Source organism: Cherax quadricarinatus, chromosome 5 (genome assembly GCF_038502225.1).
Source record: "Cherax quadricarinatus isolate ZL_2023a chromosome 5, ASM3850222v1, whole genome shotgun sequence".
In the NCBI taxonomy this organism is placed as follows: domain Eukaryota; kingdom Metazoa; phylum Arthropoda; class Malacostraca; order Decapoda; family Parastacidae; genus Cherax; species Cherax quadricarinatus.
In genome coordinates this window covers 33508665-33525636 of record NC_091296.1, presented here as the reverse complement: position 1 = coordinate 33525636, position 16972 = coordinate 33508665, and the positions used below count along the sequence as shown (strand labels likewise).

The window sequence follows — 16972 nt, the reverse complement described above, 5'->3', positions numbered from 1 at the left end:
GAACAGATTTTTGTCTTCATTTCATTAATGGGTTGAAAGAAACCTATAGCATCAATGACATCGTCAAGGCACTTCTGCAAGTTTTTAAAACAAAGGCGTTTAGAATACCCTCTCAGGTCAAAAGCTGAGTCACAGACAGTGACTGTAGCAAAATGAGGAAGGGTACTACATAATTTTCTATCTAAAGTTTCAGTCATGTCCCTGATGTTCATAATGCGTTGATATCTCCTAGTGCTGTAGCTGACAGAAACTTCATACTTAGAAATAGCTGTGGCTTCGAGGAGAGAAACGACTGGTAAGAATTCTCACATCATCAGAGTCGGAGGTTCTCCCTAGAATGTTTGTATGGTTTATCCTCAGAGCATGAAACGCCGAACGCCCGTCCCTGACTCAGACATCGATAATGGTGGAAAAGTATATAAAGCATCGAAAATAACGAACAATGACTCAGTTGAAAACCTGCTGGCCTCTTAGGGGTAAAATTTCAGTAATCTAAGGTAATATAGCTACATCAACCACGTTAAGTCAGCTGTGGCAGACGTAAATAATATGGGGCAGTGGTGGCTCCACGGTCAGCTAAACATCGGTCATTCAAGGTAATGGCAGCAAAATTCGAGTCACTGTCCCGAACCATCAAAACTTCCGGACCAGTAAATGCCGGACTAGTGAAAGGGATGTAGGCGGATGGTCGAAATATACAATAGTCTTATTTGCTTCCGTTTTGTCTACGTGTGGGTTCCTTTTCAGTATTTCTTTACAATTTAATAAAGTACCTGTGTCATCAACCACTATTTTGATTAATATTTATTTTTATTCCCCAGAAGTGGTAAGTTTATTAACGATATGCCTATGTGAAACGTAAAGATAAAATTTCCTTCCATCTGCTTCCTCTGTTCGCCTTTCGGTAAATATGCACCTGAGTGATAGTCAACTGTTGTGAGTCTCACCCTGGGATGAAAAGATTGACTGCAGTATACGTATGCTATAGGAGATAATATTGACAGGAAAATCTTCATCTTTTTCACCTTATTCTCCTCTTCTTCTCACCAGGTTCAGCAGCTGTGACGACATCGTCAATAGCAGTGGATGAAAGTCAGCTAAAAAGGTTTCGTTTTCTTTGTTGCAGGTATAGCGTAGTGGAGGTCAACAACGGAGGTGTGGAGACGAGACTGGCGCCGGAGCCTCCACCTCTATGCTCCAAGGACGAGACAGGTAGTCTCTTGGGCTCCGACAGTCCACATCACCTCGAGGTAAGCACTTTTTCCACTTCTTTGCCTCTTATACGTGTTGTATGTTCGATTCACTGTGTATATGTGTATATTCGTCGGAAAACGGCGTTCTGGCAGGAACTAAGTCAGGTGAAAAGCCCTATGGCTGGGGCCCAGTTCATCCAGTACTATGAAGGGTCTATTAATTCTGAGCCTATGGGTGGGGGCGGATATTTGCTGTCTGACAATCGGGGTGCTACTGACCTTAACGGTAGGGTGCGGCAGATCATCTGTGTAGTTAAACAAAACAAGTTTAACTATTTGGCTACTGGCAGGGATGTGCCGGTGGTGCCTTCATTCCTGTGTACAACTATGGTGGGGCCAGCCCTGAGTGTGAGCCTCAGCTCCAGGAAGAAATCACACACACACACACACACACACACACACACACACACACACACACACACACACACACACACACACACACACACACACACACAAACAAGCACACAAACACACTTGATCAAACACGTAAAAGAAATTAGAGAAAGTGCAAAGGTTTGCGACAAGGTTAGTTCCAGATCTAAGGGGAATGTCCTACGAAGAAAGGTTGAGGGAAATCGGCCTGACGACACTGGAGGACAGGAGGGTTAGGGGAGACATGATAACAACATACAAAATACTGCATGGAATAGACAAGGTGGACAAAGACAGGATGTTCCAGAGAAGGGACACAGAAACAAGGGGCCATAATTGGAAGTTAAAGACCCAGATGAGTCAAAGGGATGTTAGGAAGCATTTCTTCAGTCATAGAGTAGTCAGGAAGTGGAATAGCCTAGCAAGTGAGGTAGTGGAGGCAGGAACCATACATAGCTTTAAGATTAGGTATGATAAAGCTCATGGAGCAGGGAGAAAGAGGGCCTAGTAGCATTCAGTGAAGAGGCGGGGCCAGGAGTTGAGTCTCGACCCCTGCAACGACAATTAGGTGAGTACACACACACACAGACACAAACACACATACAACCGAGGAAGAAGTGAAGAGGCTGCTAACCGAGCTAGATACCTCAAAGGCAATGGGACCGGATAACATGTCTCCATGGTTCCTGTGAGAGGGAGCAGAGGTGCTATGTGTGCCAATAACAATCTTCAACACATCTATCGAAACAGGGCGACTACCTGAGGTATGGAAGACAGCAAATGTAGTCTCAATTTTTAAAAAAGGAGACAGACACGAAGCACTAAACTACAGACCCAGTATCACTAAAATGTATAGTATGCAAATTCACGGAGAAGATTATCAGGAGAAGATTTAGATTTTGCCACCGATGTGGCTAGTTTACTGTGCACCCCATATCCATCCTGTGGATGGCAGCGCAAGAGCAGGGTCCATACATAGATTTAAGAAAAGGTATGATAAAGCTCATGGAGCAGGAAGTGACCTAGTAGCGACCAGAGAAGAGGCGGGGCCAGGAGCTGTGAATCGACCCCTACAATCACAACTAGGTGAGTATACAGACACACAGACACACACGCACACACAAACACACACACACACGTACACACACACACACACACACACACACACACACACACACGTACACACACACACACAAACACACGCACACACACACACACACACACACACACACGGGGCCAGGAGCTCGGACTCGACCCCCGCAACCTCAACTAGGTGAGAACACACACACACACACACACACACACACACACACACACACACACACACACACACACGGTGAGTACACACACACACACACACACACACACACACACAAACACACACACACACACACACACACACACACGTACACACACAATTAAAAATCACAAAAATCAGGCCAGGTGTCTGTCGACAAGTGCCTTTGACAACTTGTAACTAATTAATACCCCTCTTCCTCTCTCTCTCTCTCTCTCTCTCTCTCTCTCTCTCTCTCTCTCTCTCTCTCTCTCTCTCTCTCTCTCTCTCTCACTCTCTCTCTGCTGTTGGTGCTCTACGTGCCATCTTTCGAATTTAAAGAAAAGTTTTGAGAATTAAATTTTACCTGCAGGGTTTTATAGTCTTATGGAACTAACGCTCCAAAGGAAATCACGTAACTGATTCTAATAGGATTTAGCTTGGAGATGAATTCTTCGAACTAGTAATTCTTTTAACTGGCGCAATAGTTGTCTTGGATAGAGCGCGCGCGCGTGCTTGTGCGTGTGTGTGTGTGTGTGTGTGTGTGTGTGTGTGTGTGTGTGTGTGTGTGTGTGTGTGTGTGTGTGTGTGTGTGTGTGTATGAAAGAGAGAGTTTTTCTTGCTGGTTCGCCTGAGAGGCAGGCCAGTGGGTGCTCTTCCGTGATCCGTCACAGGGTCAGTGGATACCACAATAGCATGTGATAGTGGACACCAGCGTCCATAGCACCACACGCCAGCGGTGCTGTGTGCCTCACAGAAAAAGTTATCATTTGACAAAGCCCCGTGTCAGGTGATTTTCTCTGAGGAATGTAGGAACATGTGTTGAAAACACATGTTCCTGCATGGGAACAGAATTGCATGGGAGCAAAATTATTAGGTCATGAGGCAGGAGGGAAAGCTGGTATTGTGAGATAAAAGAACAGATGGGGTGCCTCGAATGGCATAGTTTGGCTTCTTCAGGTATTAGTTTTGCAACTTAAAGCCATATTAAACTTAATTGTTTTGTTCTCTGGTATCAAAACTTTGAGTAACAAACTCCTGTAAATACTTTTATTACCCTGATGATGTTTAAAGTCAAGACTTAGACAAGTTAGTCGCGGAGAATTATACACGAGTTGCTAGTCTTGTAAGTGTACGAAGATTATTTACTTTCCTTTAAGTATTGTGTTTATGTCCCGGAATGTTTCACTAGCATCAGATTTACAGTATGCCCCGCCAGTACTGATATTCCCGTTGCTGCTGTTTGTTGCCATGGTGATGTCTGTAAGTGGTTTAATTTTCCAGTAATTTGAACCTGAGAGTGAGGGAGATGGTGGTGGAAGTACCTTCTAATGATGAGATCTCAATTAGGTCTAATTCATTTTCTGGTGTTGTGGACTTGTGTCACTCTTTACTTTTTTTTAATAATTCAAGAACACTTCAATTTGTGGTAATACTGTGACAAGTACTTCCTCGAAGAACTCGTGGCTGTATATTTTGTATTCGCCGAAACTGAAAAAGTCATCTTTTTAATTTGAGGTCAAACTAGAAAACACTCGCTTCTCCCGATACCTTGATAATGAAACCTGATGCAGCACTTAGATTTAAAGAACATAGAGAATCTCAACAAGAAAGAAGATTTAATGCCCCTCTGCTCACATCAAGACAACAATAAACAAAAGATAACTGTACCATCCACACATTCCTGCACCACTCCTTCCTTACTAAGCCTCCTCGTTAAACATACTTAAAAATAAATTTCCAACCAACTCCTTCTCCATCAACTGCTACTACTTACACCACCAACTCTGGCAATAGCGGCGGTTCCGGTTCCTCCTCTTTTTCTCCCTCTTCATTTTCCTCATCTTGTCTTGTTCTATTATTCTTCCTCCTGCTCTTCATCGCGCAGCTCGATCGCTAGCGCACTCAGCTCACACACTGAGGTCTGGGGTTCGAATCTCGTCCGGTGCGACTGGAAAACATTACGGACGTGTTTCCAAAACTGTCCTGCTGTCCCTGTCCCTGTCCCTGTTCACCCATCAGTTCAAAGTGGGTACCTGGGTCTTAGTCGACTGGTGTGGGTCGCATCCTGGGAGAAAACTGACCTAATTTGCCCGAAATGCTCAGCATAATAAGCGGCTTTCTATATAGCAGTATGTCAATAATGTCACCTAGGGATGTATACCATGTACATGTACTTGTAGTAAATAAAGATATTATTATATTATATTTTTGTTCGTTTTCGTACTCGACCTCCTCCTCCTCTTCCTCTGAAACATAGCTTGCATTTTTTATGCTACTTTCACTAAACTCGATACACACAATTTGCAGAGTTTTTTCATGGCTGAGCTCTATGAAGTATGAGCGAAATACTGTATCAATTAAAGCTTCGTATATGTCTGTACTCTTTACGACTCTCCTTCCAGACTGGTTAAACTTTGTCGTTCTATCGTATTTTTATTGAGATTTGTGTGGGCAGATGCTAACATACATTTGTTCCTATCAATAAATGAGTGTAGGTAGTTCTGTCATACATCAGTGTGGGTAGTTCCTCTCATACATCAGTGTAGGTAGTTCCTCTCATACATCAGTGTAGGTAGTTCTGCCATACATCAGTGTGGGTAGTTCCTCTCATACATCAGTGTAGGTAGTTCTGCCATACATCAGTGTAGGTAGTTCTGCCATACATCAGTGTGGGTAGTTCCTCTCATACATCAGTGTAGGTAGTTCTGTCATACATCAGTGTGGGTAGTTCCTCTCATACATCAATGTAGGTAGTTCCTCTCATACATCAGTGTGGGTAGTTCCTCTCATACATCAGTGTAGGTAGTTCTGCCATACATCAGTGTAGGTAGTTCTGCCATACATCAGTGTGGGTAGTTCCTCTCATACATCAGTGTAGGTAGTTCTGTCATACATCAGTGTGGGTAGTTCCTCTCATACATCAGTGTAGGTAGTTCTGCCATACATCAGTGTGGGTAGTTCCTCTCATACATCAGTGTAGGTAGTTCTGCCATACATCAGTGTGGGTAGGACCTGTCATACATCAGTGTGGGTAGTTCATCTCATGCATCAGTTTAGGTCGTTCTGTCATACATAAGTGTGGGCAGTTCCTGTCATACATTAGTGTGGGTAGTTCTGTCATACATCAGTGTGGGTAGTTCCTGTCATACATCAGTGTGGGTAGTTCGTGTCATACACCAGTGTGTACAGTTCTGTCATACATAAGTGTGGGTAGTTCCTGTCATACATCAGTGTGGGTAGTTCTGCCATACATCAGTGTAGGTAGTTCCAGTCATACATGTGTGTGGGTAGTTCTGTCACTTATTTGTGTGGGTAGTTCCTGTCATACCTCTGTGTGGGTAGTTGTTTAAATATACTTCCTATGTTGTTTCCGCCTTCCCGAAGGACATCTCATCCACCCATAGACTGAAGAAATACTTCCTGACATCCCTGTGCCTCACCCAGAAATTCCTATGTCAAGGAGCTGAGGGTCACAGATGATAGGAGAGGCACGGGCCTAACAGAGGGAGTATGGTAAGAAATCTAGTGAATGTACATGTCACTGTACATTGGCACTAAACATGTACATCCTTTCCTGAATGTACATGTCCATCGCTCGGCAACAGGTTTTTCTTTTTCCGTTTATTGCAAGCCAATGTACAGTGGCATTACTCTTCTTACCATGATTCCTCCGTCAAAATAAGTTTTCTTCTTTCTCCATGTCCTTCATATCTTTGATCCTCAGTTTCTTGGCTCGAAAATTTCAACCTAACGCAGTTCGTTCTCTCGCACTGGTTACAGTTCCGTTTTCATAAACTCTGCCTACTCAAATGCTAAAAGGACTTCTTTCTCTCCCAAATTCTCTACTCCTGTGAAATTTCCTGTTCTTCACTTTCCCTATATTTCCAGTTTTCCTAATCTTAACAACACCCTTCGTTCCTTAGGCATCAAACTTACATTTCGCGAAACTAACACCCTTTGCAGTAATCCTTCTACTGAGGTTTCCATAGTCTTCTCAATGTCCTCTTATCCTCTCCAATAGTTTGTAGAAGCTGGCCACTCTCTAATATATTTAAAAAAACACACAAAAAAGTGTTAGCCTTTCCGACACTACTAATGCTCTTTTCTGTCATGTTAGAGATCACTATCATACAATTAACTGGTCTTCTGCCAGAACTGTCTACCCTTCTAGCTGTCACAGACGCCGTCTTGTTGAAGCATCTCCTATACACAACTTTCTTAATGTGAATGATAAATTAGACACATGTGCAACACTTAGATATCATTATTGTGGAAATGTTTCTCCACGCAGTGGCTTCATCAGTCCAATACAAAGAAGAATGTTGAGGATCAGAAGAAGTTTGAGGTAAACAGTCCCCCAGCCTGGTGATGTAACTAGTCCATCAGTCTTGAAAAGAATATAGCATATGCACGAAGGGGGTTATATATTGCACATAGGTGAGGTGAAGCAGTCGTAGGCGGTGTCACCTGGGATAAATTCACAGGTAGAAGTAGGTCATGCTTGTAGGTTAGGTAAATATAGAATTCCCCGCATCAATATCCTGGTTTCGTCTCTGTAGATTCCTTCCTTTCTCATTAAAATGTCAAAGGCTACAAATTTGCTTTAGAACACTCATGACGACCTGATTTTTATCTCTTCTCCTTACCTATTCTTTCCTATAATTTCTTTGCCTATTCTGTCTCCTGCCTAGGAAGGTTCTGTTCATTAGATCTGCAGTGCTCCTCTTTTCTCAGACTACATCCATTATTACTTCTACTAATATTTCTTTAAGTCTATATCCTCTCTCCTCTGTTTACGGTACCACTACTACCTTCTTATTGCCACCTCTACCAGTGTCGCACTACTTTTTCCACTACTACCACCGCTACCACTACTTTAATACTATACCCTCTTCTCGTTACACTTCTCCCGTCCCCGCTACACGTAAAGTACTAAGTAGAGTACATGCCGCTACTGGGAGAGTGTAGAGTACATGCCGCTTCTAGGAGAGTGTAGAGTACATGTCGCTACTGGGACAGTATAGAGTACATCCTGCTACTGGGAGAATGTAGAGTACATGCCGCTTCTAGGGGAGTGTAGAGTACATGCCACTACTAGGAGAGTGTAGAGTACATGCCGCTGCTGGGAGAGTGCCGCTACTAGGAGAGTGTAGAGTACATGCCGCTGCTGGGAGAGAGTGAAGTACTTGGTGCTGCTGAGTGATGTACTTGGTGCTGCTGGGAGAGTGCTGATTGGTGTACTTGATGCTGCTGGGAGAGTGCTGAGTGATGTACTTGATGCTGCTGGGAGAGTGCTGAGTGGTGTACTTGGTGCTGCTGGGGGAGTGCTGACTGGTGTATTTGGTGCTGCTGGGAGAGTGCTGCCTGGTGTACTTGATGCTGCTGGGAGAGTGCTGACTGGTGTTCTTGATGCTGCTGGGAGAGTTGCACTTGATGCTGCTGGAAGAGTGCTGGCTGGTGTAATTGATGCTGCTGGGAGAGTGCTGACTGGTGTACTTGATGCTGCTGGGAGAGTGCTGACTGGTGTGCTTGATGCTGAAGGGAGAGTGCTGACTGGTGTACTTGATGATGCTGGGAGAGTGCTGACTTGTGTTCTTGATGCTGCTGGGAGAGAGTTGCACTTGATGCTGCTGGGAGAGTGCTGACTGGTATTCTTGATGCTGCTGGGAGAGTGCTGAGTGATGTACTTGATGCTGCTGGGAGAGTGCTGACTGGGGTACTTGATGCTGCTGGAAGAGTGCTGGCTGGTGTACTTGATGCTGCTGGGAGAGTGCTGACTGGTGTACTTGATGCTGCTGGAAGAGTGCTGGCTGGTGTACTCGATGCTGCTGGGAAAGTATTATACTTGATGCTGCTGGGAGAGTGCTGACTGGTATTCTTGATGCTGCTGGGAGAGTACTGATTGATGTACTTGATGCTGCTGGGAGAGTGCTGACTGGGGTACTTGATGCTGCTGGAAGAGTGCTGGCTGGTGTACTTGATGCTGCTGGGAGAGTGCTGACTGGTGTACTTGATGCTGCTGGGAGAGTGCTGACTTGTGTTCTTGATGCTGCTGGGAGAGAGTTGCACTTGATGCTGCTGGGAGAGTGCTGACTGGTATTCTTGATGCTGCTGGGAGAGTGCTGAGTGATGTACTTGATGCTGCTGGGAGAGTGCTGACTGGGGTACTTGATGCTGCTGGAAGAGTGCTGGCTGGTGTATTTGATGCTGCTGGGAGAATGCTGACTGGTGTACTTGATGCTGCTGGGAGAGTGCTGACTGTACTTGATGCTCCTGGGAGAGTGCTGACTGGTGTACTTGATGCTGCTGGGAGAGTGCTGACTGGTGTACTTGATGCTGCTGAGAGAGTGCTGACTGGTGTAATTGATGCTGATGGGAGAGTGCTGAGTGGTGTTCTTGATGCTGCTGGGAGGGTGTTATACTTCATGCTGCTGGGAGAGTGCTACTGGTATTCTTGATGCTGCTGGGAGAGTGCTGAGTGATGTACTTGATGCTGCTGGGAGAGTGCTGAGTGATGTACTTGATGCTGCTGGGAGAGTGCTCACTGGTGTACTTGATGCTGCTGGGAGAGTGCTGACTGGTGTACTTGATGCTGCTGGGAGAGTGCTGACTGGTGTACTTGATGCTGCTGGGAGAATGCTGGCTGGTGTACTTGATGCTGCTGGGAGAGTGTTATACTTGATGCTGCTGGGAGAGTGTTATACTTGATGCTGCTGGGAGAGTGCTGAGTGATGTACTTGATGCTGTTGGGAGAATGCTGGCTGGTGTACTTGATGCTGCTGGGAGAGTGCTGACTGGTGTACTTGATGCTGTTGGGAGAATGCTGGCTGGTGTACTTGATGCTGCTGGGAGAGTGTTATACTTGATGCTGCTGGGAGAGTGCTGGCTGGTGTACTTGATGCTGCTGGGAGTGTTATACATGATGCTGCTGGGGGAGTGCTGACTGGTGTACTTGATGCTGCTGGGAGAGTGCTGACTGGAGTACTTGATGCTGCTGAGAGAGTGCTGACTAGTGTACTTTATGCTGCTGGGAGAGTGCTGACTGGTGTACTTGATGCTGATGGGAGAGTGCTGAGTGGTGCATTTGATGCTGCTGGGAGAGTGCTGACTGGTGTACTTTATGCTGCTGGGAGAGTGCTGACTGGTGTACTTGATGCTGCTGGGAGAGTGTTATACTTGATGCTGCTGGGAGAGTGCTGACTGGTGTACTTGATGCTGCTGGGAGAGTGCTGACTGGTGTACTTGATGCTGCTGGGAGAGTGCTGACTGGTGTACTTGATGCTGCTGGGAGAGTGCTGAGTGGTGTTCTTGATGCTGCTGGGAGAGTGCTGGTTGGTGTACTTGATGCTGCTGGGAGAGTGCTGGCTGGTGTACTTGATGCTTCTGGGAGAGTGCTGATTGGTGTACTTGATGCTGCTGCGAGAGTGCTGACTGGTGTTCTTGATACTGGGAGAATGCTGACTGGTGTTCTTGATGCTGCTGGGAGTGCTGACTGGTGCACTTGATGCTGCCGGGAGAGTTCTGGCTGTACTTTATGCTGCTGGGAGAATGCTGACTGGTGTTCTTGATGCTGCTGAGTGCTGACTGGTGTAATTGATGCTGCTGGGAGAGTGCTGAGTGGTGTTCTTGATGCTGCTGGGAGAATGCTGAGTGGTGTACATGATGCTGCTGGGAGAGTGCTGAGTGGTGCATTTGATGCTGCTGGAAGAGTGCTGACTGGTGTACTTTATGCTCCTGGCAGAGTGCTGGCTGGTGTACTTGATGCTGCTGGGAGAGTGCTGACTGGTGTACTTGATGCTTCTGGTAGAATGCTAACTGGTGTACTTGATGCTGCTGGGAGAGTGCTGACTGCTGTACTTGATGCTGCTGGGAGAGTGTTGTACTTGATGCTGCTGGGAGAGTGCTGAGTGATGTACTTGATGCTGCTGGGAGAGTGCTGACTGGTATTCTTGATGCTGCTTGGAGAGTGCTGGTTGATGCACTTGATGCTGCTGGGAGAGTGCTGAATGGTGTACTTGATGCTGCTGGGAGAGTGCTGACTGGTGTTCTTGATGCTGCTGGGAGAGAGTTGCACTTGATGTTGCTGGAAGAGTGCTGGCTGGTGTAATTGATGCTGCTGGGAGAGTGCTGACTGGTGTACTTGATGCTGCTGGGAGAGTGCTGACTGGTGTGCTTGATGCTGAAGGGAGAGTGCTGACTGGTGTACTTGATAACGCTGAGAGAGTGCTGAGTGATGTACTTGATGCTGCTGGGAGAGTGCTGACTTGTGTTCTTGATGCTGCTGGGAGAGAGTTGCACTTGATGCTGCTGGGAGAGTGCTGACTGGTATTCTTGATGCTGCTGGGAGAGTGCTGAGTGATGTACTTGATGCTGCTGGGAGAGTGCTGACTGGGGTACTTGATGCTGCTGGAAGAGTGCTGGCTGGTGTACTTGATGCTGCTGGGAGAGTGCTGACTGGTGTACTTGATGCTGCTGGGAGAGTGCTGACTTGTGTTCTTGATGCTGCTGGGAGAGAGTTGCACTTGATGCTGCTCGGAGAGTGCTGACTGGTATTCTTGATGCTGCTGGGAGAGTGCTGACTGGGGTACTTGATGCTGCTGGAAGAGTGCTGGCTGGTGTACTTGATGCTGCTGGGAGAGTGCTGACTGGTGTACTTGATGCTGCTGGGAGAGTGCTGACTGTACTTGATGCTCCTGGGAGAGTGCTGACTGGTGTACTTGATGCTGCTGGGAGAGTGCTGACTGGTGTACTTGATGCTGCTGAGAGAGTGCTGACTGGTGTAATTGATGCTGATGGGAGAATGCTGGCTGGTGTACTTGATGCTGCTGGGAGAGTGTTATACTTGATGCTGCTGGGAGAGTGCTGACTATTGTACTTGATGCTGCTGGGAGAGTGCTGAGTGATGTACTTGATGCTGTTGGGAGAATGCTGGTTGGTGTACTTGATGCTGCTGGGAGAGTGCTGGCTGGTGTACTTGATGCTGCTGGGAGTGTTATACATGATGCTGCTGGGGGAGTGCTGACTGGTGTACATTTTGCTGCTGGGAGAGTGCTGACTGGTGTACTTGATGCTGATGGGAGAGTGCTGACTGGTGTACTTGATGCTGCTGGGAGAGTGTTATACTTGATGCTGCGGGGAGAGTGCTGACTGGTGTACTTGATGCTGCTGGGAGAGTGCTGACTGGTGTACTTGATGCTGCTGGGAGAGTGCTGACTGGTGTACTTGATGCTGCTGGGAGAGTGCTGAGTGGTGTTCTTGATGCTGCTGGGAGAGTGCTGAGTGGTGTACTTGGTGCTGCTGGGAGAGTGCTGACTGGTTTCTTAATGCTGCTGGGAGAGTGCTGAGTGATGTACTTGATGCTGCTGGGAGAGTGCTGAGTGATGTACTTGATGCTGCTGGGAGAGTGCTGAGTGGTGTACTTGGTGCTGCTGGGAGAGTGCTGACTGGTGTACTTGATGCTGCTGGGAGAGTGCTGATTGTTGAACTTGATGCTGTTGAGAGAATGCTGACTGGTGTACTCGATGCTGCTGGGAAAGTGTTATACTTGATGCTGTTGAGTGCTGACTGGTGTACTTGATGCTGCAGGGAGAGTGCTGATTGTTGAACTTGATGCTGTTGAGAGAATGCTGACTGGTGTACTTGATGCTGCTGGGAGAGTGCTGACTAGTGTAATTGATGCTGCTGGGAGAGTGCTGACTGGTGTACTTGATGCTGCTGGTAGAGTTTTGGCTGGTGTACCTGATGCTGCTGGGAGATTGCTAACTGGTGTATTTGATGCTGCTGGGAGAGTGCTGACTGGTGTACTTGATGCTGCTGGGAGAGTGTTGACTGGTGTTCTTGATGCTGCTGGGAGAGTGTTGACTGATGTTCTTGATGCTGCTGGGAGAGTGTTGACTGGTGTTCTTGATGCTGCTGGGAGAGTGCTGACTGGTGTACTTGATGCTGCTGAGAGAGTGCTGACTGGTGTACTTGATGCTGCTGGGAGAGTGCTGACTGGTGTACTTGATGCTGCTGGGAGAGTGCTGACTGGTGTACTTGATGCTGCTGGGAGAGTGCTGACTGGTGTACTTGATGCTGCTGGGAGAGTTTTCTCTGGTGTACTTGATGCTGCTGGGCTGCTGGGAGAGTGCTGACTGGTGTACTTGATGCTGTTGAGAGAGTGCTGACTGGTGTACTTGATGCTGCTGGGAGAGTGCTGACTGGTGTTCTTGATGTTGCTGGGAGAGTGTTGACTGATGTTCTTGATGCTGCTGGGAGAGTGTTCATTGTTCTTGATGCTGCTGGGAGAGTGCTGACTGGTGTACTTGATGCTGCTGAGAGAGTGCTGACTGGTGTACTTGATGCTGCTGGGAGAGTGCTGACTGGTGTACTTGATGCTGCTGGGAGAGTGCTGACTGGTGTACTTGATGCTGCTGGGAGAGTGCTGACTGGTGTACTTGATGCTGCTGAGAGAGTGCTGACTGGTGTAATTGATGCTGATGGGAGAGTGCTGAGTGGTGTTCTTGATGCTGCTGGGAGGGTGTTATACTTCATGCTGCTGGGAGAGTGCTACTGGTATTCTTGATGCTGCTGGGAGAGTGCTGAGTGATGTACTTGATGCTGCTGGGAGAGTGCTGACTGGTGTACTTGATGCTGCTGGGAGAGTGCTGACTGGTGTACTTGATGCTGCTGGGAGAGTGCTGACTGGTGTACTTGATGCTGCTGGGAGAATGCTGGCTGGTGTACTTGATGCTGCTGGGAGAGTGCTGACTATTGTACTTGATGCTGCTGGGAGAGTGCTGACTGGTGTACTTGATGCTGCTGGGAGAGTGTTATACTTGATGCTGCTGGGAGAGTGCTGGCTGGTGTACTTGATGCTGCTGGGAGTGTTATACATGATGCTGCTGGGGGAGTGCTGACTGGTGTACATTTTGCTGCTGGGAGAGTGCTGACTGGTGTACTTGATGCTGCTGAGAGAGTGCTGACTAGTGTACTTTATGCTGCTGGGAGAGTGCTGACTGGTGTACTTGATGCTGATCGGAGAGTGCTGAGTGGTGCATTTGATGCTGCTGGGAGAGTGCTGACTGGTGTACTTTATGCTGCTGGGAGAGTGCTGACTGGTGTACTTGATGCTGCTGGGAGAGTGTTATACTTGATGCTGCGGGGAGAGTGCTGACTGGTGTACTTGATGCTGCTGGGAGAGTGCTGACTGGTGTACTTGATGCTGCTGGGAGAGTGCTGAGTGGTGTTCTTGATGCTGCTGGGAGAGTGCTGGTTGGTGTACTTGATGCTGCTGGGAGAGTGCTGGCTGGTGTACTTGATGCTGCTGCGAGAGTGCTGACTGGTGTTCATGATGCTGGGAGAATGCTGACTGGTGTTCTTGATGCTGCTGGGAGTGCTGACTGGTGCACTTGATGCTGCCGGGAGAGTGCTGGCTGTACTTGATGCTGCTGGGAGAATGCTGACTGGTGTTCTTGATGCTGCTGAGAGAGTGCTGACTGGTGTAATTGATGCTGCTGGGAGAATGCTGAGTGGTGTACATGATGCTGCGGGGAGAGTGCTGAGTGGTGCATTTGATGCTCCTGGAAGAGTGCTGACTTGTGTACTTTATGCTCCTGGCAGAGTGCTGGCTGGTGTACTTGATGCTGCTGGGAGAGTGCTGACTGGTGTACTTGATGCTTCTGGTAGAATGCTAACTGGTGTACTTGATGCTGCTGGGAGAGTGCTGACTGCTGTACTTGATGCTGCTGGGAGAGTGTTGTACTTGATGCTGCTGGGAGAGTGCTGAGTGATGTACTTGATGCTGCTGGGAGAGTTCTGAGTGGTGTACTTGGTGCTGCTTGGGGAGTGCTGACTGGTGTATTTGGTGCTGCTGGGAGAGTGCTGCCTGGTGTACTTGATGCTGCTGGGAGAGTGCTGACTGGTGTTCTTGATGCTGCTGGAAGAGTGCTGGCTGGTGTACTTGATGCTGCTGGGAGAGTGCTGACTGGCGTACTTGATGCTGCTGGGAGAGTGCTGACTGGTGTGCTTGATGCTGAAGGGAGAGTGCTGACTGGTGTACTTGATGACGCTGAGAGAGTGCTGAGTAATGTACTTGATGCTGCTGGGAGAGTGCTGACTTGTGTTCTTGATGCTGCTGGGAGAGAGTTGCACTTGATGCTGCTGGGAGATTGCTGACTGGTATTCTTGATGCTGCTGGGAGAGTGCTGAGTGATGTACTTGATGCTGCTGGGAGAGTGCTGACTGGGGTACTTGATGCTGCTGGAAGAGTGCTGGCTGGTGTACTTGATGCTGCTGGGAGAGTGCTGACTGGTGTACTTGATGCTGCTGGGAGAGTGCTGACTTGTGTTCTTGATGCTGCTGGGAGAGAGTTGCACTTGATGCTGCTCGGAGAGTGCTGACTGGTATTCTTGATGCTGCTGGGAGAGTGCTGAGTGATGTACTTGATGCTGCTGGGAGAGTGCTGACTGGGGTACTTGATGCTGCTGGAAGAGTGCTGGCTGGTGTACTTGATGCTGCTGGGAGAGTGCTGACTGGTGTACTTGATGCTGCTTGGAGAGTGCTGACTGTACTTGATGCTCCTGGGAGAGTGCTGACTGGTGTACTTGATGCTGCTGGGAGAGTGCTGACTGGTGTACTTGATGCTGCTGGGAGAGTGCTGACTGGTGTACTTGATGCTGCTGAGAGAGTGCTGACTAATGTACTTGATGCTGCTGGGAGAGTGCTGACTATTGTACTTGATGCTGCTGAGAGTGCTGATTGGTGCACTTGATGCTGCTGAGAGTGCTGACTGGTGCACTTGATGCTGCTGAGAGTGCTGACTGGTGCACTTGATGCTGCTGAGAGTGCTGACTGGTGCACTTGATGCTGCTGAGAGTGCTGACTGGTGCACTTGATGCTGCTGAGAGTGCTGACTGGTGCACTTGATGCTGCTGAGAGTGCTGACTGGTGCACTTGATGCTGCTGAGAGTGCTGACTGGTGCACTTGATGCTGCTGGGAGTGCTGACTGGTGCACTTGATGCTGCTGAGAGTGCTGACTGGTGCACTTGATGCTGGTGAGAGTGCTGACTGGTGCACTTGATGCTGCTGAGAGTGCTGACTGGTGCACTTGATGCTGCTGAGAGTGCTGACTGGTGCACTTGATGCTGCTGAGAGTGCTGACTGGTGCACTTGATGCTGCTGAGAGTGCTGACTGGTGCACTTGATGCTGCTGAGAGTGCTGACTGGTGCACTTGATGCTGCTGAGAGTGCTGACTGGTGCACTTGATGCTGCTGAGAGTGCTGACTGGTGCACTTGATGCTGCTGAGAGTGCTGACTGGTGCACTTGATGCTGCTGAGAGTGCTGACTGGTGCACTTGATGCTGCTGAGAGTGCTGACTGGTGCACTTGATGCTGCTGAGAGTGCTGACTGGTGCACTTGATGCTGCTGAGAGTGCTGACTGGTGCACTTGATGCTGCTGAGAGTGCTGACTGGTGCACTTGATGCTGCTGAGAGTGCTGACTGGTGCACTTGATGCTGCTGGGAGTGCTGACTGGTGCACTTGATGCTGCTGAGAGTGCTGACTGGTGCACTTGATGCTGGTGAGAGTGCTGACTGGTGCACTTGATGCTGCTGAGAGTGCTGACTGGTGCACTTGATGCTGATGAGAGTGCTGACTGGTGCACTTGATGCTGCTGAGAGTGCTGACTGGTGCACTTGATGCTGCTGAGAGTGCTGACTGGTGCACTTGATGCTGCTGAGAGTGCTGACTGGTGCACTTGATGCTGCTGAGAGTGCTGACTGGTGCACTTGATGCTGCTGAGAGTGCTGACTGGTGCACTTGATGCTGCTGAGAGTGCTGACTGGTGCACTTGATGCTGCTGAGAGTGCTGACTGGTGCACTTGATGCTGCTGAGAGTGCTGACTGGTGCACTTGATGCTGCTGAGAGTGCTGACTGGTGCACTTGATGCTGCTGGGAGTGCTGACTGGTGCACTTGATGCTGCTGAGAGTGCTGACTGGTGCACTTGATGCTGCTGAGAGTGCTGACTGGTGCACTTGATGCTGCTGAGAGTGCTGACTGGTGCACTTGATGCTGCTGAGAGTGC

At 48.3% G+C, this 16972-nt stretch overlaps 1 protein-coding gene across 1 annotated transcript in view; it reads left to right on the top strand.

Moving 5' to 3' along the window:
* Nucleotides 1-16972, top strand: part of LOC128684783 (5-hydroxytryptamine receptor 1) — a 368493-nt gene that overhangs the window by 216577 nt on the left and 134944 nt on the right. The window contains exon 3 of the mRNA XM_070101546.1: nucleotides 1127-1250. Within this exon, the coding sequence (XP_069957647.1) occupies nucleotides 1127-1250 (124 nt within the window). The remainder of the gene's footprint in view (nucleotides 1-1126; nucleotides 1251-16972) is intronic.